This window comes from Canis aureus, chromosome 8 (genome assembly GCF_053574225.1).
Source record: "Canis aureus isolate CA01 chromosome 8, VMU_Caureus_v.1.0, whole genome shotgun sequence".
NCBI classification, from domain to species: Eukaryota; Metazoa; Chordata; class Mammalia; order Carnivora; family Canidae; genus Canis; species Canis aureus.
Window position 1 is genome coordinate 37,544,924 of NC_135618.1, and position 19,119 is coordinate 37,564,042.

Here is a 19,119-nt window from a genome sequence, read left to right on the forward strand (position 1 = left end):
TATAAAGGACGCCCTGATCCTGGCCCACAGCCCCGGTGGCTGCCGTGCCCCCCCCCCCCCGCCCCGGGCTCGCATGCAGTGCCCTAACCTCTCCCGGGCAGGCCATTGTGAGGACGAGGGCAGCTCCGGCTGCCCATGTGCCCATGCGAGGGGGAGGCGGTCCTGGGCTCTTGCGGCTCCACCGCAGCAGTGAAGGGAGGGGCTCGGGGGGCTAAGTGCCCCCCAAACAGGTTGTTAAGGCTCGGAGGAGCAGCGACTCTTGACCCGGAACCTAGTGTCCGCGGTGACCCCTGGCTCGGGCCAGGGCGCTGATGCCCGCTCGCGTCATCAAGGCCGAGGCGGTTACGAAGCCAGCTCCTTCGATGCCCGCCGCGCCACTGCGCCTGCCCCTCTAGGCCCAGCTGGGGGCGGGGCTAGCACGGCGGTCGGGACGTCCGGGGCGGGGCGGGGCTAGGCTAGCACGGCCGTCGGCGCCGTGGGCGGGGCTGGGAGCCGCTGTGGGCGGGGCTAGCACGGCGGGCGGGGCTAGCACGGCCGTCGGCGCCGCGGGCGGGGCGTCCGGGGCGGAACTGGAGCCTCTGTGGGCGGGGCTGGCGCGGGGTCGGCGCCGGGGTCAGGCCACCGCTGCGTCTGCTCCCGCACCCCCGGGCCAGGACGCTGATCCCCGTTGAGGGCCCCGCTGCTGCCCGCCCCGGCGGGTCCCTGCTGTCCTCGCGACCCCGGCCGCCCCGCGCGCCATGGCCCAGCCACCGCCCGACGTCAGTGAGGACGAGTGTCTCCCCGAGTACCGCCATCTCTTCTGCCCCGACCTGCTCAGGTGAGGACGGAGTCAGGGGCTCCCCCGGGGCGCAGCGCTGCGGAGGTGGCTCGGGGCGGGTGGTTTTACTGCGACGGCAGAGGACCGGGTGCTGGCGGCCGGCGATCCAGATGTCCGGGTGGTGTTCTAACCCTGGTCCGGGTGGTGGTCTTTTTTTTTTTTAATTAATTTATTTATTTATGATAGTCATACAGAGAGAGAGAGGCAGAGACACAGGCAGAGGGAGAAGCAGGCTCCATGCCGGGAGCCTGACGTGGGATTCGATCCCGGGTCTCCAGGATCGCGCCCTGAGCCAAACGCAGGCGCCAAACCGCTGCGCCACCCAGGGATCCCCCGGGTGGTGTTCTAACCCTTGGCCGGGTGGTGTTCTAACCTTTGTCCTGTTGGGAGCAGACTGTGTGTCCCGGTGCGGGTTCTGGTCCGGGAGGGTGGGGCTGAGGGGCCGGTGGAGGAAGGCTCCTGCTTCTTGCAAACATGTCTCACCTAATAACTTTATTGTTATTTTTAAGTAGGCTCTGTGCTCAGTGTGGGGCTTGAACTCATGACCCCGAGATCGACCCACTGAGCCAGCCAGGCGCCCCTCCGTGAATTATTTTAGTTGTTCTTTAATTTCCTGGTTGGCCCATTCATTCTGTACTAGGATGCTTTTCAGCCTCCTAGGATGGAGCATGTATTTGAGTTCTTTCCAAATTTCCTCTTCTGACTGAGTTCCAGTTTCAAGCATTGTGCCCTGAAAATGTGCCGGGAGTGATCCGGATCTCTTGGTACTAGCTGAGACCTGATTTGTGACCCAGTATGTGATCTATTCTGGAGAATGTTCCCTGTGCACTTGAGAGGAAGGTGCATTCCGTTGCTTTAGGGTGGAATGCTCTGAATATATCTGTGACATCCGTGTGGTCCCGTGTGTCATTCAGAGCCCTTGTTTCTTCGTTCATCTGCTTAGACAACTTGTGCGTTGCTGTGAGAGCGGTGCTGTAGTTCTCTACTATCGCCGTATTATTATTATCGGGGGGCGGGCCGACATGTTTCTGTAATTTATTATCGACATGTTTCTGTAATTTTGTTATTGATTGGTTTATATAATTGGCTGCTCCCATCTTAGAGCCATAAATACTTACAATTCTTAGATCTTCTTGTTGCATAGACTCTTTAATTATGATAGTGTCCTTCCTCATCTCTTATGACAGCCTTTGATTTAAAATTTAATTTGATTTAATTTGTTTAATGAAGGAGTACTACCCAGCTTCCTTCCTTCCTTCCTTCTTTCCCTCCTTCCTTCCTTCCTTCCTTCCTTCCTTCCTTCCTTCCTTCCTTCCTTCCTTTTTCTTTCTTTTTCTTTCTTTCTTTCTCTTTCTTTCTTTCTTTCTTTCTTTTAAAGATTTTATTTATTCATAAGAGACAGAGAGAGAGAGACACAGGCAGAGGGAGAAGCAGGCTCCATGCAGGGAGCCCGACGTGGGACCCCATCCGAGGTCTCCAGGATCACACTCTGGGCTGAAGGAGGTGCTAAACCGCTGAGCCAAAAAAATAAAAAATAAAAAATAAAAAATAAAATAAATAAAAAATAAATGAAATGCTGAGCCACCCGGGCTGCCTTACCCCAGCTTTCTTTTCATGAGTTGGAGGTATCTTTGGATCTAAAATGAGTCTCTTGGCGGCCCGGGTGGCTCACCTTTTGAGGTGTTTCTTTGTTTGGCGCTGCCTTCAGTCCAGGGCATGATCCTGGAGACCCGGGATCGAGTCCCATGTCAGGCTCCCTGCATGGAGCCTGCTTCTCCCTCTCCCTCTGCCTGTGTCTCTGCGCCTCTCTCTCTCTCTCTCTCTCTGAATAAATAAAATGTTAAAAAAAAATAAAGAGTCTCTTGCAGGCAGCATATCGATGGGGCTTGCTTTAGGAAAAAAACTCGTGTTTGGCAGAAAGAGAGCACAAGCAGGGGGAGCAGCAGCATAGGGAGAGGGAGAAGCGGGTTCCCCATGGAGCAAGGGAGCCTGATGTGGGGTCGATCCCAAGACCCTGAGATTGTGACATGAGCCAAAGGCAGATGCTTAACCAACTGAGCCCCCCAGGTGCCCCACTCATGTGTCTTGAACGTTTGAGATTTGATGCTCATCTGTAACATGTCTCTGATCTCTTCCCAAGCCTTGCTAAATTCCTACCTCTCTCTTTTTCCTCATTTAGCACCTGAACGTACCATGCCGGCCCTTTCTGGCCTGCCGGGCCTCTGTGGACAGGTCTGCTGCTAGAGAATGTTTCTACCCTTGAAGGTTATGGACCTCCTATTCCCAGCTGCTTTCAGGATTTTCTCTTTGTCTCTGAGATTTGCAAGTTTCACTATTATATGTCGGGGTGTTGGCCTATTTTTATTGATTTTGAGGGGGTTTCTCTATGCCTCCTGGACTTGGATGCTTGTTTCCTTCTCCAGATTTAGGGAAGTTCTCAGCTATAGTTTGCTACAATATACCTTCTGTCCCTCCCCCCTTTCCTCTTCTTCTGGGATCCCAATTATTCTAATATTGTTTCGCTGTACGGCATCACTTCTCTCTCAAATCCTCCCCTGGTGATTCAGTGAGTAGCTGTTTATCTTGCTTTTTCTCAGTTTCTCTAGTCTCCATCATTGTGTCTTCTAGATCACTAATTCTCTCTTCTGCTCATTTATCCTAGCTGTTATAGCCTCCATTTTTTATTGCATCTCATTAATAGCCTTTTTGGTTTCAACTTGATTAGATTTTAGTTCTTTTATTTCTCCAGAAAGGGATTTTCTGGTGTCTTCTATGTGTTTTTTTTTTCCCCCAAGTTCAACCTGCATCTTTATAATTGTTACTCTGAACTCCAGTTCCAACATCTTACTTATGTCCATACTGATTAGGTCCCTGGTCAGTACTGCCTCTTGTTCTCTTTTCTGAGGTGAGTTTTTCCATCTTGCCATTCTGTCCAGAGAATAGATGAATGAGAGAACACAATACTAAAATGGCAACAACGATCCCGGGGAACTATACACTAAACAAATCAGAAGAGACCATAAACCAAAAAACCAACTTTTTTTTAAGAAAGAGAATATAATCAGGTGAGCAGAACAGAGCAATACACTGGATGCTGTATTTTGGTCTGTTAGAAAACTAGGGATTGGGGGATCCCTGGGTGGCTCAGCGGTTTAGCGCCTGCCTTCAGCCCACAGTGTGATCCAGGAGACCCAGGGTTGAGTCCAGCGTCGGGCTCCCTGCGTGGAGCCTGCTTCTCCCTCTGCCTGTGTCTCTGCCTATCTCTGTGTGTCTCTCATGAATAAATAAATAAAATCTTCAAAAAAAAAAAAAAAGAAAACTAGGGATCTATCTCTTAAAATGCCTCCTGTTTTCTTAGGGACAAAGTGGCATTCATCACCGGTGGTGGTTCTGGCATCGGGTTCCGGATTGCTGAGATTTTTATGCGGTGAGCACTGCTCTATGCACTCTTGCACTCCCTCCCACCCCCGAAACTCACTCCACCTTGCATGGACCCTGCTGTATCCCTGGGCAAGATGCTGGTGGGTGGTAGGAACCCCTCTAGGCAACAAGCCATCAGAGGGCATCTGAAAGGGGTCAGGTGCTTTCCTGGAGGAGGCAGGACTCTATCGTCTCCTCCTAGAGGTTCATTGAGACTAAGACTCTGGCCCCAGCACCCCCATTTGTACCAGAGGAAGGGTGCAATAGGTTGAGCTAACTCTGCTGCCAAGCTCCCTGGGGCCTTGCCAACCCAGGGTAGGTGAGCCGAGTTGACTCCAGCAGTGTGCGGAGCACAGTGTCTCTTGGAACACAAGATCTGTGACCTTAGGCCCAGGCTGACCACTTGTGAGTCCCAGAGGAAAGAGCCAAAGTTAGGCTGGGGTTGGGGGGAAGAGGAAGCCTGTTGATATGGACCCCTCCCCGGTTTTCTCCAGGCCTCCACTTTTCATAGAGAATGGGTCTCACTGGATGAGATTTGGGGATTCATCCATTGCAGGTGAATCCCATTTTCCAAGCTGGCGGCTTGTGCGTGTTGCTTCTCTGAGTAGAGCGTGGCCAGCTGTGCTGAGGGTCATTTTGAGGATTAGGTGGGGCTGCTTAGCAGGTGTAGCTACTACTGTTACTGTGAGGCTGAGTGTGTCAGGCAGTGAGGCAAGGCAGACACCCTGGCCTCAGCATGGGCCCTACCTGTCCTTCACCCCAGCCTCGGAGGGAAAAGCCCAGGGCACCCAGCAAGGCCCATGCAGCTGCCGGGCTGTGCATTTGAGGCTCCCGGCTGTGTCACTGCTGAGTACATGGTGTTTGGGGGCGGAACCATATCTCTGTGTGGCTGGGGTACCGCATGCCAGAGAGACCCAGACTGGGGCCCCCAGGGTGGGTACCTTTGGTGCCACTCGGCTTTGCTCAGGCCCCTGTGTTTTCTGCAAGCTGTGCCTTCGGCCCTGGGCTGGTGCTTCAGCCCAAGAGAGCCTTGGGGAAGAGGAGCTGTGCCTAGAGCACCAGGCAGGCACCAGGGACCTGGTGTGTCCCCTGTGCCTTGCTGCCCTCACACCTGCCCTCTGGCTTCGCAGGCACGGCTGCCACACAGTCATCGCCAGCAGAAGCTTTCCAAGAGTGTCTAAGGTGAGGGGGGTCTTTCCTGTGTCCATCCCACCCATGGGTGGCTGTGGGGCCCAGAGCCTGTGCCTGGAGGGTCCTGAGGCCCAGAAGATGGCAACACCAAATCCTGCTTCTCTCCCAAACATGGACCTTCAGTACGAGTGGCCTCCCAAGGGTACCCCCTGGTTTTTTACAACATCTCTTCTGAGGAGACTCTCGTGTTGGGTGGTACTGTGGCCCCAAGAGAGATCTCAGCTCATTCGGATCTTGAGGGTGGTTCGCATGTTGCATCCACCTGGGAGGAGACTGTCACCACTGCCACAGCTGGTCTCTGTGGCAGGGACTAGAAGTCAGCTGGGGCTGCCGTTGACCCATGGCCAGTGGCCTGAAGGGCAATGTCGAAGTAGGGTCCTAGGGAGACGGGGAGAGAGAGGGATATCTTAGAACTGTCCACCGGGGGTTGTGGCTGCATGGAGTGGCTGCCTGGCCGCTGTGCCTCCGGGAGTGGGGTCCAGCAGCAAGCGGCAGCCTCCCAGCATCCCCTGGACACATCCCCCTTGTCAGACTCCCCCACAAGGCCACTGGGCTGCTGCCCACCTCTTTCCTTCTGGCTCCTAGGCTGCCAGGAAGCTGGCTGCTGCCACTGGCCAGCGGTGCCTCCCCTTATCTCTGGACGTTCGAGCTTTTCCAGCCATCACAGCTGCCGTGGACCAGGCACTGAAGGAGTTTGGGAAGATCGACATTCTGGTTAACTGTGAGTGGCTGATGGGTGAGGCCAGGGGCTTCTGGTGGGTTCAGGGGCCTCAGGGGTCCTGTCCTGGCCAAGGCTCAAGTGGACATCCTGAGAATTCGGCCTACACACAGAGTCAGGGCACTCTCATGTCCCAAAACTCTCCCTTTAAAAAAAAAAAAAAAAAAAAAAACCCATAATTTTTTCTAAAAAATTAATCTAAACCTGTAGAGGTTTAGATTTACAGACTAACTGAGCAGCTCGTAGATAGAATCCCGCGTACCCACCGCAGCCCCCGTGTTCACATCCTGTGTTTCCTACAGTTGGTGAGCCCGTATGACCCATTCTGCTCACCAGAGTCTGCACGGTACGTCAAGACTCACTCTGCTGAAATTCCCTTTTAAAAACATGGCATGTCCCAATCTCCTGCAGCTAACAAGGTATCGCGGGCTGAATAGCCCAAAACAGCAGAAATGTGTTCTCTCATACTTGTAGAGGTCACAAATCCAAAACCAAGGTGTGGGTAGGCCGCCCTCCTCAGGCCCAGGGAAGCTCTGTTCCAGGCCTTTCTGCCCGCCCTGGGGTGGCCGGCGATCCCGGCTGCTCCCCAGCGCGTCTCCGCCTGCTGGCCGCGGCCTCCCCCACATGTGTCTGTCTCTCCTCCTCTTCTGAGGACAACAGTCCCTGGGTCTGGGCCTGCCTAGCCCCGGGTGACCTCAGCTTAACTTGATTGCATCCACAAAGGTTATGTTTCCAAATAAGGTCACGTTCACTGATACCAGGGATTAGGACTTTAGCATATGCCAAGGGGCTGACCAGGTATAGCACGCCGTGGGCGACCTCTGTCTTGTTGCCCAGCCTCTGCAGGGGGATGTCCAGAACCTTGGTGGACATTTTAACTTTTTATTATTATTTAAAGATTTTATTTATTAGAGAGAGCGCGTGCACAGCAGGGGGAGGAGCTGAGGGAGAGGGAGCTGCAGGACCCAGCTGAGTAGAGTCCCCACGGGACTTGATCCCAGGGCCCCAGGAGCATGACCCGAGCTGAAGGCAGATGCTTACCAGCTGAGCCATTCCGGGACCCCTATTATTATTATTTTTTTAGATGTGGGGGAGGAGCAGGAGAGAAAGTCTTAAGCAGGCTCCACAGTGAGCGCAGAGGACGTGGGGTCGCTCTCCCCACCCTGAGATGATGACCTGAGCTGAAATCAAGATCTCTGAGCGCCACAGATTCCCCTTCAGCATATCTCTTTGAGGGACGTAATTCAGCCCATGAGATCTGTCCTGCTCAGTCTCCCAAGAAGAAAGGGGCCCCCAAGTGCTCGGGCTCCGCCCTGTGGCGCCTGGACCACCCCGAGGGCCGTGTCCTGGTTGCCGGGGCTCCAGCACGCTGTGGTTTTCTTGCAGGTGCAGCGGGAAACTTCCTGTGCCCTGCCAGTGCACTGTCCTTCAACGCCTTTAAGACCGTGATGGACATCGACAGCTTGGGCACCTTCAACACGTCTCGCGTGCTCTACGAAAAGTTTTTCAGGGTGCGTGTGCTTTCTTCCTGGGAGTCGCCTCTTCCGGCCACCCACTCACTGCCCTCCCCCGTGTGTTACAGGACCACGGAGGGGTGATCGTGAACATCACTGCGACCCTGGGTACCCGGGGGCAGGTGCTTCAAGTGCACGCAGGCTCTGCCAAGGCAGCTGTGGGTACGGGCACCCCCCGGTTGGCTGGCCTGGGCTCCCGTTGGGTCCTTCTCCCGCCTGTCCCTGGAAACCAGCAGTGGAGAGGCCTGGCACGGGCCCTGCCTCCCCTCATGCCTGCCTTCCTCTGTGCAGATGCGATGACACGGCACTTGGCCGTGGAGTGGGGTCCCCAGAACATCCGCATCAACAGCCTCGCCCCTGGCCCCATCAGTGGCACGGAGGGGTTCCGGCGGCTGGGTAAGCCCTTGGGACCCCACGCCCCACAGTGCCTCCGCGGGTTCCCCTCCCAGCTGGCTGGGACACACCCAGGAGAAGGACCGGTTCCTTGGGCTCCCAGGAAGAGGCTGTCTCCAAGCCCAGGGTGGGGGGCGGGGGGCCCTGGGTCCCCTATCATGGGGCTGAGCCTTATGTTTTTGCAGGTGGCCACCAGGCCAGTGTCAGCACCAAGGTTCTGGACATCCCCCTGCAGAGGCTGGGCAACAAGACCGAGGTGGCCCACGGCGCGCTGTACCTGGCCAGCCCCTTGGCATCCTATATGACAGGCGCTGTGCTGGTGGTTGACGGCGGGGCATGGCTGACCTTCCCTAATGACCTCAAGCTGCTGGCAGATTTCACTGCCTCTGCTAAGCTCTAGGTGATGCCGCTCCTGCCTCCCGCGGGTCACCTCTGGCCGTGGCCCCCTTCCTGAAACCCCTGCCCCGTGGGCTGACGTCACCACATATGGTCCTGATGGGTTTCCCGAGTCCCTTGGGTGTATTTCTAGACATGTTCTTGGGTTCGTTTGGGGTTGGGCTACCCCAAAAGGCCACGTCAGGCAAGGCTGAGAGGGGTGTTCTGAACGGGTGGGGGGTGCTGGGAGGGGGCCCCGCCAAGCCTCAGTGCCTCCCTGCAGATCAGGACAGACGTCGGGCCTGCAGCAGGTGGGAAGCCATCTCTCTGGGAGCTCCGCCGGGTGCCCCCCCCACCCCGGAGGCCTGAGGGCCCATGGGGCCGTGTGGGTCACGGACAGCCCCACTGCTCTCTGCCTTCCCCCTAGTGCCCGATGCCCCCGGCCTGGGAGGCCTGCTCACCCTCCTTGAGCAGATTCCTCTCAGAGTGCCTCCTCAGTGTAGGGCCGCTGCTGACTTCGTCCTGTCCTGGGTGGTGGGGGGGTGGGCTGTGGAAACTCGGGGAGGGGGGCAGGCTTGCACCGCACCCCCTGCTCCCTGAGCTGGGCTTGTGGTGGATGCCATGCGGCCGAGAAGCGCTCTGGGCTTTGGTTCGGGTGACACGTTCCCAGCACCCATGGCCCGTGCGCCCCAGGCTGGCCCCCAGTGCCCGGGATGAGGAGCCCTGAGGCGGCCCCCCGCTTGCCCCACCCGCCCTGCCCCACCTGCCACCCTCTAGGGCGCTGGTGTGCACCTGCAGCTTCTACCCTGGGCCAGCCACTCTTGGGTGCTGCCCGGGCCGCGGGCGGCAAAGCTGGGGTGCTGCTGCGGTCTTCCCTTCCCCATGTCCTCAGCATCTGGCCGTCGCTGACGGGCGCTGGATGGCTGACGCAGCGGCGGCGCTCGCAGGGCCTGGACACCTCCTGCGGTGCTCCTCCAGGACCCGCCACCACGCTGCACCTCGTCCACAGCATCGAAACCAGAGGCGGGCCTGGTCCGGCAGCGGTGCCGCGTCCACATGTGCTCCCCACGGATCCATCTCCACCTGCTCAGCTGCCCGCCCTGCACGGATGTCCGCTGGGGGCACTTTGGCATTCAGGAGCTCCCTGGGAGGGTGACCTGGGCTGTACGGCTGTCGCCCCCCTGCCCTGCCTGCCCAGCCAGGGGGCCTTGGTTCCCTTCTCGGCTGGGTCCCGGGGTCCCTGAGTGCAGCCGCAGGGCATCTCAGGCCCCGTCTTCCGTCCTTGCTCTCCTACATGGGAATCTTCCTCCACAAAGGGAAGCCAGGCCAGGGAGGCGAGAGAAGTGTGTTTGATCCAGGCCCCTGTGGCGGGGTCCTGGGTCTCCTCACCAGGGTCTTGGGCCACAGACGGATCCCCTCTCAGCCTTTGGTGACATGGGCTGGGTTGTCCCCACCTGCCCTGGAGTCGTCCTTTGCTGGGACACCCCAGGGGACTTGGTCCTGTGCCACTCACAGCTGGACGTTCTAGGCCCTCCTCTGGCCATCACTGCCACCGGCATGATCCCACAGGCCTCTCATCTGTTCCCTTGACATTCATGCCAGGACCACTCAGATCCTCGGACTTGTTTTCTGTGTGGTTTGTTGGAAACTCTGAGCTGCCCTTACAGGTGAGGCCCCTGAGCTGCTGTCGGGCTCTCTCCTGTCTGTACCGCCTGTTGGCATAAGCAGGGATCCTAGCATTTTGCCAACAAATGCATTTTCCTAAAAAACAGTTTTTACTATAAAATAGAGCTTGCAAGTGTTTGTAGAAGGTAAAGGAAGACACTGGAAAAGAATCACCAGTGACCCAGTCATTCTGAGATGGGGACGTTTCCTTCCTGTCTCTTTTCTGTGAGTCGAGAAACCGCGTCGCACCTCATACTTCAGTGCTGTCCTCGGGCAGGTGGAGCCCACCCCGAGGCAGGGGGAGGTGGCGCGCTTCCTGGGTGGGGGGCTCGCCGCAGCCAAGCGCCCAGGGAGCTTCCTTACCCTGCGAGGCCCGGGCCTGCTCCTGGGCAGTTCTGGTCACCGCTGCAGGACGGAGCTACAGGACGGAGCTTGAGCCTGTGCCGCGGATGCCACCTGATGGGACCGTGTCCCAGTCCCTTCATCGTGTGAAAAGAGTTCGGGGGAGGAGCCGCGCCAGCTGAGAGGCCACTGGGCAGGGGGAGCCCCTCCACATGGAATATCAGGGTGCTCCTTGGGGCGCCTGGGCGGCTTAGCCACTGACGGGTCCCACTCTTGATCTCAGCTCAGGTCTTGATCTCAGGGTCATGAGTTCAAGTTCCGCATGGACTCTGTGCTAGGCTTGGAGCTTACTGAAATTAATAAAAATTAAGATAGAGGTGCTTGTTGTCACAGAGACCAGGATTTGGTGGCCTCGAGTCCAGCAGCAAGGCAGACAACGTGGGTGCTCCTCATGCTCCTGGGTGGGAGAACAAGCAGGGGGAAGGGTTCCGGGGGAGGCTGGCCAAGCTGGGCCGAGGCGGTCATTGGGGCCCCTCTGCCACCACCAGGCTGGGCCACCGTCTTTCCCTGAGGAAGGCCCTGGAGGTGGCCAGCGGTAGGGTGGTGAGCGGGCTCGAGTCCCACCTGGCGGGACGCCTCTGGAATGGTCACCTGTCACTGCAACTGCGGTTCTCCCGAGAACTGGCCGCAACGGGGTACAGACAGTGACACCCAGAGGTTATAGGGGCTGGCTCTCGGGACCATGGAGGCTAAGAAGTCCCATGACCTCCGTCGGCAAGTGGGGACCTGGGAAAGCCGGTGGCCGTGTGAGGACGGGTGCTCTGGCAAGAGGAGGGACGCTGTGGCCTGAGCAGAGTCCCCTCCGCCTGCATTGCCCTGCGGCCCCGGGTGGATGGCGCCATGCCGCTGCCCGCGTTGGGAATGGCAGGTGGCCTTCGCGCGGTCTAGCAGGTCACATGCCAGTCCCTCCCAGACACACGGCGTCTGTCATTGATCAGCTGCACATGACGTTGATCAGCTGGGGCTGTGAGGCGCCCAGGCTGTGACTCGGGGCCGGGCCGCTGTCGAGGGCTCATCTGCGACAGCACGTGGGGGGCCCCCGACGCTGGACGGACTCACGGGCCCCGGGTCGGGCTGGTGCAGCAGGTGCCTTCACCGTAACCATCTCTGAGTTCCCATAGGAAGTGCTGGGTCCCCGGAAGGGCCGACGACCTGTGACCCCCAGTCAGTTCCACGAACCCCCAGCTGTGGAGGCTGACCCGCAGCCCAACCCCGGGCTCCCCTCCCACGGCCAAGGCTGCTCTGCTCTCAGCCCTTCCAGGCCATGGGGAGACGTCCGACCGCCAGAGCAGAGGGCTGTGGGCACGGGAGGCCGCAGGCAGGCGGCTGGGGCTCCCCATCCCCACGGGGGCCCGGGGAGCTGGTGGTTGGGGACCCCCATCCCCACGGGGGCCCGGGGAGCTGGTGGTTGGGGACCCCCATCCCCACGGGGGCCCGGGGAGCTGGTGGCTGGGGACCCCCATCCCCACGGGGGCCCGGGGAGCTGGTGGCTGGGGACCCCCATCCCCACGGGGGCCCGGGGAGCGGGTGGCTGGGGACCCCCATCCCCACGGGGGCCCGGGGAGTGGGTGGCTGGGGCTCCCCATCCTCACAGGGTCCCGGGGAGTGAACGTGGAGCAAACCCCACTAGTAGGCCTCGGGGCCACTCCTGGGCCGTCGCTGTGACGCGGTGCACATCTGGGCATTTCCCTCGCAGACAGAGAGCAAAGGGAGTCCCCAGTTGTCTGGAATAAAGAGTGCTAATTTAGGTGCTAGTTTGGGGGAGCTTGTCTGTGCTTACTCCTCCTGTTGCCATAGTAACCTCTAGACTTGGACCGTGGTTGGCCTGCACCCGTTCGGTCCCCTGCATCAGGCCCGAGCACAGGTAACGCTGGTTTCCCACGTGCCAGGCTCCAGCTGCACCATTCGCCGGGTGCCCGGGTGCCCATGCTCTCCCTGTGTCCACCTCTGGTCGCCCTGGGTCGTTCGCCTCGTCCCCCATCTTCCTCTCCCTTTTCCGTTCTGGGGCACAAAGGTTGTGAGAGGCCGAGGGCGACCTCATCGCTCAGACGCCGTCCCGCCGCCGAGTGGACAGCAAGCCACTGGCTAAGGCCCAAGGCGTGAGCACAACGGCCCCCCGAACTTCCGGTCTTCCCCTTGGCATCCGTCCATGTGGGCACACGGGCTGGCCGGGCTCAGGGCCTCCCAGAAGGGCTCACGGCCCCCTCAGGCTTCTCCCTCGGGACACCGAGGCTGATTTGTGTTGGACGCACACAGCAGAACCCAACCTGCCGTTCAGATCCAAAGGCGGGGAATGCACGAGGATGCGCCAGGGGCAGGGCGCACTGGAGCTTGGGGGCCCAGGGCCCAGGACCGAGCAACCCTTCCTTCTCTCACCTCTCCCTGTCCCTGGGAGCCCACCTTCCCCTTGTTGCACGGAGCTCTCCATATGACCAGGTCCCAGCCACTCGTGTACAGCTGTGGCCTGCACCTGTGCACAGAGCTCACATCCAAAGTCCTGAGGAAAGGTGCACGTCCACTCCATCTGGATCCAGAGTCCAGCTCTTATTTGGTAAATCGTGGCCAGGGGTTGATCACATCCTGTGAACATGACAACCCCCGTTACAGCCGTGGCCTTGAGGAGGAGCTGCTTCTAGTAAGCGGGTGTTAGGAGACCATCACATGTGGATCCCAACTCACAGCAAAGAAACTCACTAAAGTCCAATGTGTAGCCCACCAGGCTGGTAATGTGTGTGTGTACACATACTCTTTTCCAGTGACCAGCTGAGTCTTCGGTCCCCTCTTTGGTGAAACCCAAAGGCCAGCTGGAAGATGGCGGAGGCTGCTTAATCTGATACTCTGTCTACATCCCCGCTCATATCTCAGGACCAGGGCTGTGTCCTGGGGACTGTAGTGGAGACTCCATCTGTCTGTGGACTCCCCTTTTCTTGCTCATTCTGACTTGGCCCTTTGGTGAAACAGTCCTACACCCACAGGGAATCGATGGATTTCATGTTGGTCCCTGAATTCTGGTGCAGGTCTCTGGGAGGAGGCCCACGTAACCCTGTCCATTGGGAGAGGATTCTATAAACTCTTCACTCACTTATTTTGATTATGTCTAGTGTTATTTCTTCAAGTAACAAATGTAACCGGTATGGACCTCACTACCTGAAACTCTCAGACGATGACTTTATTTATTTATTTATTTATTTTTTTATGATGACTTTATTGACTTGGGGTTGTAGGGGCACCTCATCATATCCCTATTTCAGAGCATCTCAAGGAGACAGGACCTGACAGGTGTCTTTTGTGTGTGTGTGTTTTTTAAGATTTTATTTATTTATTTATTTGAGAGAGAGAGAGATCATGCATGAGTGAGGGGAGGGATAGAGGGAGAGGGACAAGCGGACTCCCCACTGAATGCGGAGCCTAATGTACTGGGCTTGATTCCAGAACCCTGAGATCACAACCTAAGCGGAAACCAAGAGTTGGACACTCAACCAGCTGAGCCACCCAGACGCCCCCTGACAGGTGTCTTTTGAAGGTTGAGAAACGTTCATCAGAAACACACAGAATTAACTCTTCCACCACAATTTATAACTTGGACAATTTTTAGGCTATGGGAACAGCATGAGGGGAATCAGATGTTTACATTTTTGGAAAGCACGACCAGAGGCCAAAATACAAATACAACGAATCCCGGATCCCGTACTAACCTCTCCGTGCTGGCTCCTCACACCCATTCCCCGGCCAGGATCTCGGCCTCGGGGGAGACGGGGTGGGTGCAGACTGTAGGCCACAAAGTGCTCCGGGCACTGGGGGCTGGAGAGGCCTGTCCACACAGGAGCAACTCAGAGTGAAATGTTTCAATAAATTCATCCAAACCTCAGCTGAGTCAGGAGGAATTACATTGTGCTTTACAAACTCATACTCTATTTTTACTCTTAAGAAATGTACTTTACTAAATTTGAAGGTGACAAAAAATCCTTCCCCACTGAATAAAGTATCAGTAAACACGAGTGTGGCTGGCTGTGTGCTCTTGACTGCTGGGGGCTGCTGGCGAGAGTGTGACCTGTCTTAAAATTGGCTTCCTCTAAGTATGCTTCCTAAATACAGAATGTTCATCTTGTTTCCAAAATTGTAGATTAAAAACATTTGGCCTGGGGCGCCTGGGTGGCTCAGTGGGCCAAGCGTCTGACTCTTGATTTTGGCTCAGATCGTGATCTCAGGGTCCTGGGATTGAGCCCCACGACGACAGCGGGCTCCCTGCTCCGCGGCGGGTCTGCTTCTCCCTCTGCCTCGGCCCTTCCCCTGCTCTGCTCATGCTCTCTCTCTCAAATAAGTAAAGAAAATCTTTTAAAGATTTTAAAAAATAAAAGTCTTTGTTTTGTTTTGTTTTGTTTTTAGCCACCCGGGCTGCCCTTAAAGTAATCTCTACACCCATCACAGAGCTCAGAGTCGTCATCCTGAGATCAAGAGGTGCGTGCTCTATCAGCTGGGCCGGCCAGCCGCCCCTAGAGGCAGAAATCTTTGAGACCTCGGGTACAAGACTTATTTCCTTAATTTTAAAAGTGTTCATGAAATTCTGAAAACACGTGGGCGAGCCTGGAAAGTAGCCAGAGACACGCAGGTATGCCTGCCCTACACGTGCCAGGCGCTGACACTGCTCTGCGTGGGCTCGCTGAGACCCACGTGGTGCGTTGTAGCTAAGCTTCGCCGCTGCCCTCCCTCTTCTGGTCCCTTGATGTAATTCCCACTCTCATTTGTTGTTTTCACTACACACGAACAGGGTTGAAGCAACATACGTCACTGACCACGTGTCCAGCCTTTGCAAGCGGGGGGTCACAGGCCTCTGCTGCACCTGCTGCACCTGCTGCACCTGCTGCACACGTAGCGAGACCGCTCCTCGCCGCTCCGCAGTCCCTCCGGGGAACTGCACTGGCAGGGCTGCACCAAACACCCCGTCCCTGCCTCTGCGGGCCCAGGCCAGCATCTGTCCGGCAGGCACTGAGCTGGGCGAGCGCCCGCCTGAAGGTACCAGGCCCTCAGCTGTGCAGTCCGCTGAGTCCCCGTCCTGCTGGCCTCATGCCTGACGTGGACTCCAGTGGTGTCAAATGGTATCTTCACTCAGTCCCTTGATCACCAACGGGGTCAAGCATCTTTTGTACGTGCATAGGGCTACTTTGAGTTTCTTCTTCTGGAACCGCTTACTCTCATTGCTCACTTTCCTCCTAGGTTTCTGTTCTTCCGTTGTTTTTTTAAAATCTGACAAGCTGAGTTCCAGGGCTTTTTTTTTTTAAGATTTTATTTATTTATTCATGAGAGACGGAGAGAGAGAGAGAGAGAGAGGCAGAGACACAGGCAGAGGGAGAAGCAGGCCCCATGCAGGGAGCCCTACATGGGACTCGATCCCAGGTCTCCAGGATCAGACTCTGGGCTGAAGGTGGCGCTAAGGCACTGAGCCACCAGGCTTCCCTGTTCTGGTTTTTTAGGGAGTTTTCTGGAAATGAATCCCATCAGTTAGAGCTGTTGTGTTTCTTTCAAGTTGCTATGGAGTAAACTGTGCCCCCGGCCCATTCATGATTTAAGGCCGTCACTCCCAGGCAGGGGAGAAGATATCTGCAATGTTAAAAACTAATTTTATAAAACAAAACAAAACAAAACAAAAACTAATTTTGTCTACAGAACAAGTCAGATAATCCAATGGAAAAATAAGCAAGTGCTATGACTGGACAGTTCACATATTTGGGATTCCAGCTGGTCAGTAGACAGAGCAAGAAACCCTCAACCAGGGGCGCGTGGGGGCTCTGTTGAGCATCTACCTTCAGCTCAGGTCATGATCCCAGGGTTCTGGGGTCGAGTCCCACATCAGGCTCCCGGCTCAGTGGGGAGCCTGCTTCTCCCCCTCCCTCCTTCACTCCCCGTGCTTGTGCTCTCTCTCTCAAATAAATAAGTCAGATCTTAAAAAAACCTCACTCTACCGCCATGACAGTTAAATTCAAACAAGACACGACACCATTTTATTCATTTATTTAAGAGAGAGCCAGTGAGCACATGAGCAGGTAGGGGCGCAGAGGGAGAGGAGAGAGAGAATCTCAACAGACTCGCCACTGAGTGTGGAGCCCAATGTGGGGTTTGATCCCACCACCCTGAGATCATTACCTAAGTGGAGGTCATGACCTGAGCCAAGATCAAGAGTGGGATGCTTAACTGATGGAGCCACCCAGGCATCCAAGATGCCATTTTAAATTCGAAGGACTAGCATGGATAGGGGAAATCATATGTACTGTCTACTATGATTTTGGTGTATTTCCTCAAGGTTTTTTTAAAAACATGCATGAAAAAAGTAGATTTGTGGGGCGCCCAGGTGATTCAGTCAGAGGAGTATGTGACTCTTGTTATGAGTTCGATCCCCCTTTTGGGTGTAGAGATTACTTAATAAAATCTTTTTTTTTTTAAGTAGGTTTGTGATCAAATTGAACATTGGATGTCAACGGCCAGATCTCATCCAGATGATGGAGGAGCCTTACCCCAGGAAAGACAAGCTTACCTTCCACGTGAGGTTTCTTAACCTCTTTCCCTCAGCTCCCCTGGCAGGTGCAACAGGGCCATGCCAGGGCTGTGCTGAGTCACCTTGCTGGTCTTTGTCTTCACATCTCTCCCTACAAGCCAAAGGTCACCAGGGAAGACAGGTGAATGAAATTCACCTACTTGAAGAATTCCAAAGTTACGTGGTTATTTGAGTACTTTTGAAAAGGAGAGTCAGGGGATCCCTGGGTGGCTCAGTGGTTCAGCGCCTGCCTTTGGCCCAGGTCGTGATCCTGGAGTCCTGGGATCGAGTCCCGCATCGGGCTCCCGGCATGGAGCCTGCTTCTTCCTCTGTCTCTGCCTCTCTCTCTCTCTCTCTCTTTCTCTATGTCTATCATGAATAAATAAATAAATCTTAAGAAAGAAAAGGAGAGTCAGGGGGAGGTGTTCACATTCACCCAGACCCCAGATCCAACAGATGTGAGCTGAACCCCACCCTCCCTTCCTCTTGTGTAACTGTTAACAAGTTGAAATGCGTAAAGTGAGGCAGCTGGGTGGCAGTTGGTTAAGCATCTGGCTCTTGGCTTTGGCTCAGGTTGTGATCTCAGGGTGGTGGGATCAGGTCCTGTGTGGGGCTCCAGGATCAGTGCTGAGTCTGCTTAAAGATTCTCTCTCCCTCTGCCCCTCCTCCCCCATCCCCCGCATCAGATAAGCAAATAAATATTTATTTATTTATTTATTTATTTTTTGCAAATAAATCTTTAAAAAATACGGATAGGGTAGGTGTGGAGGAGCACATGGAAGTGGCAGCAGGGGCTGCTTCTAACCAGCTAACCCATTTCATCTGGAATGCTACTCACCAAAAATGTCCACAGGCCACAGAGGGGATGCTAGAAGACACTGGATTGACTGGCCACGGACTCGCCAGTTTTGTGTGTGTGTGCGTGTGTGTGTGTGCATTTAAGTAATCTCTGCACACAACACAGGGCTCCAACTTGCGTCCTCAAGATCAAGACTCAGATGCTCTATGGATGGGGGCCACCCCGGCACCCGGGGAACTTGTCACTTTCAACGTCTCCCGAGCAGAGTCTGGAAGGGCTCCAAGCAGGAAGGGGGTGCGTTTTCCATGCCGGCGTTCCATTTGGCTACATCAGCCGACTAGGGGAGGCGGAGTTTTCCTGCTTCCTCTGGACTCCTGTTGTCTTCACTGTGCCCACACGAACAGTCCTATTTAGCGGGGTTGACACATCACTCTAAGTACCTCTCAAAATCACGTCTGGCCAGATGCATCGGCTCTGTTTCAGATTCTTGCCAAAACTGTAGTTTTTTTTTTTTTTCTCTTTGAACAGAAGATCTTCCTCGTGAAAGCATACAGCTCCCATAATGAAGTGACAGGTTTGGGGAGGAGGATCCCTTGCCTCCCTCTTCCCAACGCCCTGGGGTTTTGTCACACGGATGACTCAGTTAATTCCCACACTGCTCCTCACTGTACACTTGGAAACAGAGCTTCAGGTTCCCCTGGTTCTTGCCAAAGCTGCTTATGAAACCTATCTGTTGCTGGTGCCCACGGCCCCCATCCCTTTCCCTGTGCGCTGCATCTCGCACCCGGCCCGGGCCCGCGTCACCTGCCCGCCAGCCTGTCTCCACGTGTCCCCGTGACGGTGGTGACCGCAGGGCCAGCGGTCGGTGTCGCACACGCGGCTGGGGAGGCCGGGCCCTCCCGGCGACAGCGGCTCTCCTCCGTCGTGCGGGTGCGGGAGGCTCGGGCGCGTCCCCGGGGCCTCGGTGCGCGGGCACTTCTCGGCGTCCCCGCGGGAGGGCGGTCGGCCCTCCGCGCCCCGCGCCCCGGGGCGGCATGTCACGCGCCTCGGCGCCGCTCACCCCGCCCCCGGCAGCGGCCGCGACTCCAGGGCCCGATCCGCCCGCGCGCGGACAGACCACCCCCCACGCTCGGCGGCCGCGGCGCCCGCCTTTTAAGGAAGGCCGGCGGGGGGCGGGGCCTGGCCGGGGCCGGCGGGGGCGGGGCCGGCGCCCCCACGACGCGCTGACGTCAGGCCCGACGGAGAACGGAAGGCGGGGCCCGCGCGGCGGTGGCGGCGGCGGCGTTGTTCGCTCGC

At 56.6% G+C, this 19,119-nt stretch overlaps 1 protein-coding gene and 1 long non-coding RNA gene across 6 annotated transcripts; one reads left to right on the top strand and one right to left on the bottom strand.

Moving 5' to 3' along the window:
* The first annotated feature begins 585 nt into the window (after positions 1–585).
* Positions 586–10,811, top strand: DECR2 (2,4-dienoyl-CoA reductase 2). Of its 5 annotated transcripts, none has more exons than XM_077905916.1 (9): positions 602–817; positions 2,997–3,383; positions 4,176–4,244; positions 5,368–5,419; positions 6,014–6,149; positions 7,533–7,657; positions 7,729–7,822; positions 7,952–8,056; positions 8,239–10,811. In XM_077905916.1, exons 3-9 carry the CDS (start codon positions 4,240–4,242, stop codon positions 8,451–8,453), a joined length of 732 nt encoding a protein of 243 aa, XP_077762042.1. In that variant the 5' UTR covers positions 602–817; positions 2,997–3,383; positions 4,176–4,239; the 3' UTR covers positions 8,454–10,811. The 5 variants fall into 5 exon arrangements, with proteins under 5 accessions (XP_077762041.1, XP_077762042.1, XP_077762043.1 ...); XM_077905917.1 differs by having other exon boundaries at positions 2,997–3,082; XM_077905918.1 differs by having other exon boundaries at positions 2,997–3,049.
* Positions 10,812–15,024: 4,213 nt separating this feature from the next.
* On the bottom strand, positions 15,025–18,913 carry LOC144318727 (uncharacterized). The gene is made up of 2 exons (XR_013384776.1): positions 18,628–18,913; positions 15,025–18,229 (listed from the first exon to the last, which is right to left on the bottom strand). It is a non-coding gene; the product is annotated as an uncharacterized LOC144318727 (long non-coding RNA).
* Between the last annotated feature and the right edge of the window lie 206 nt (positions 18,914–19,119).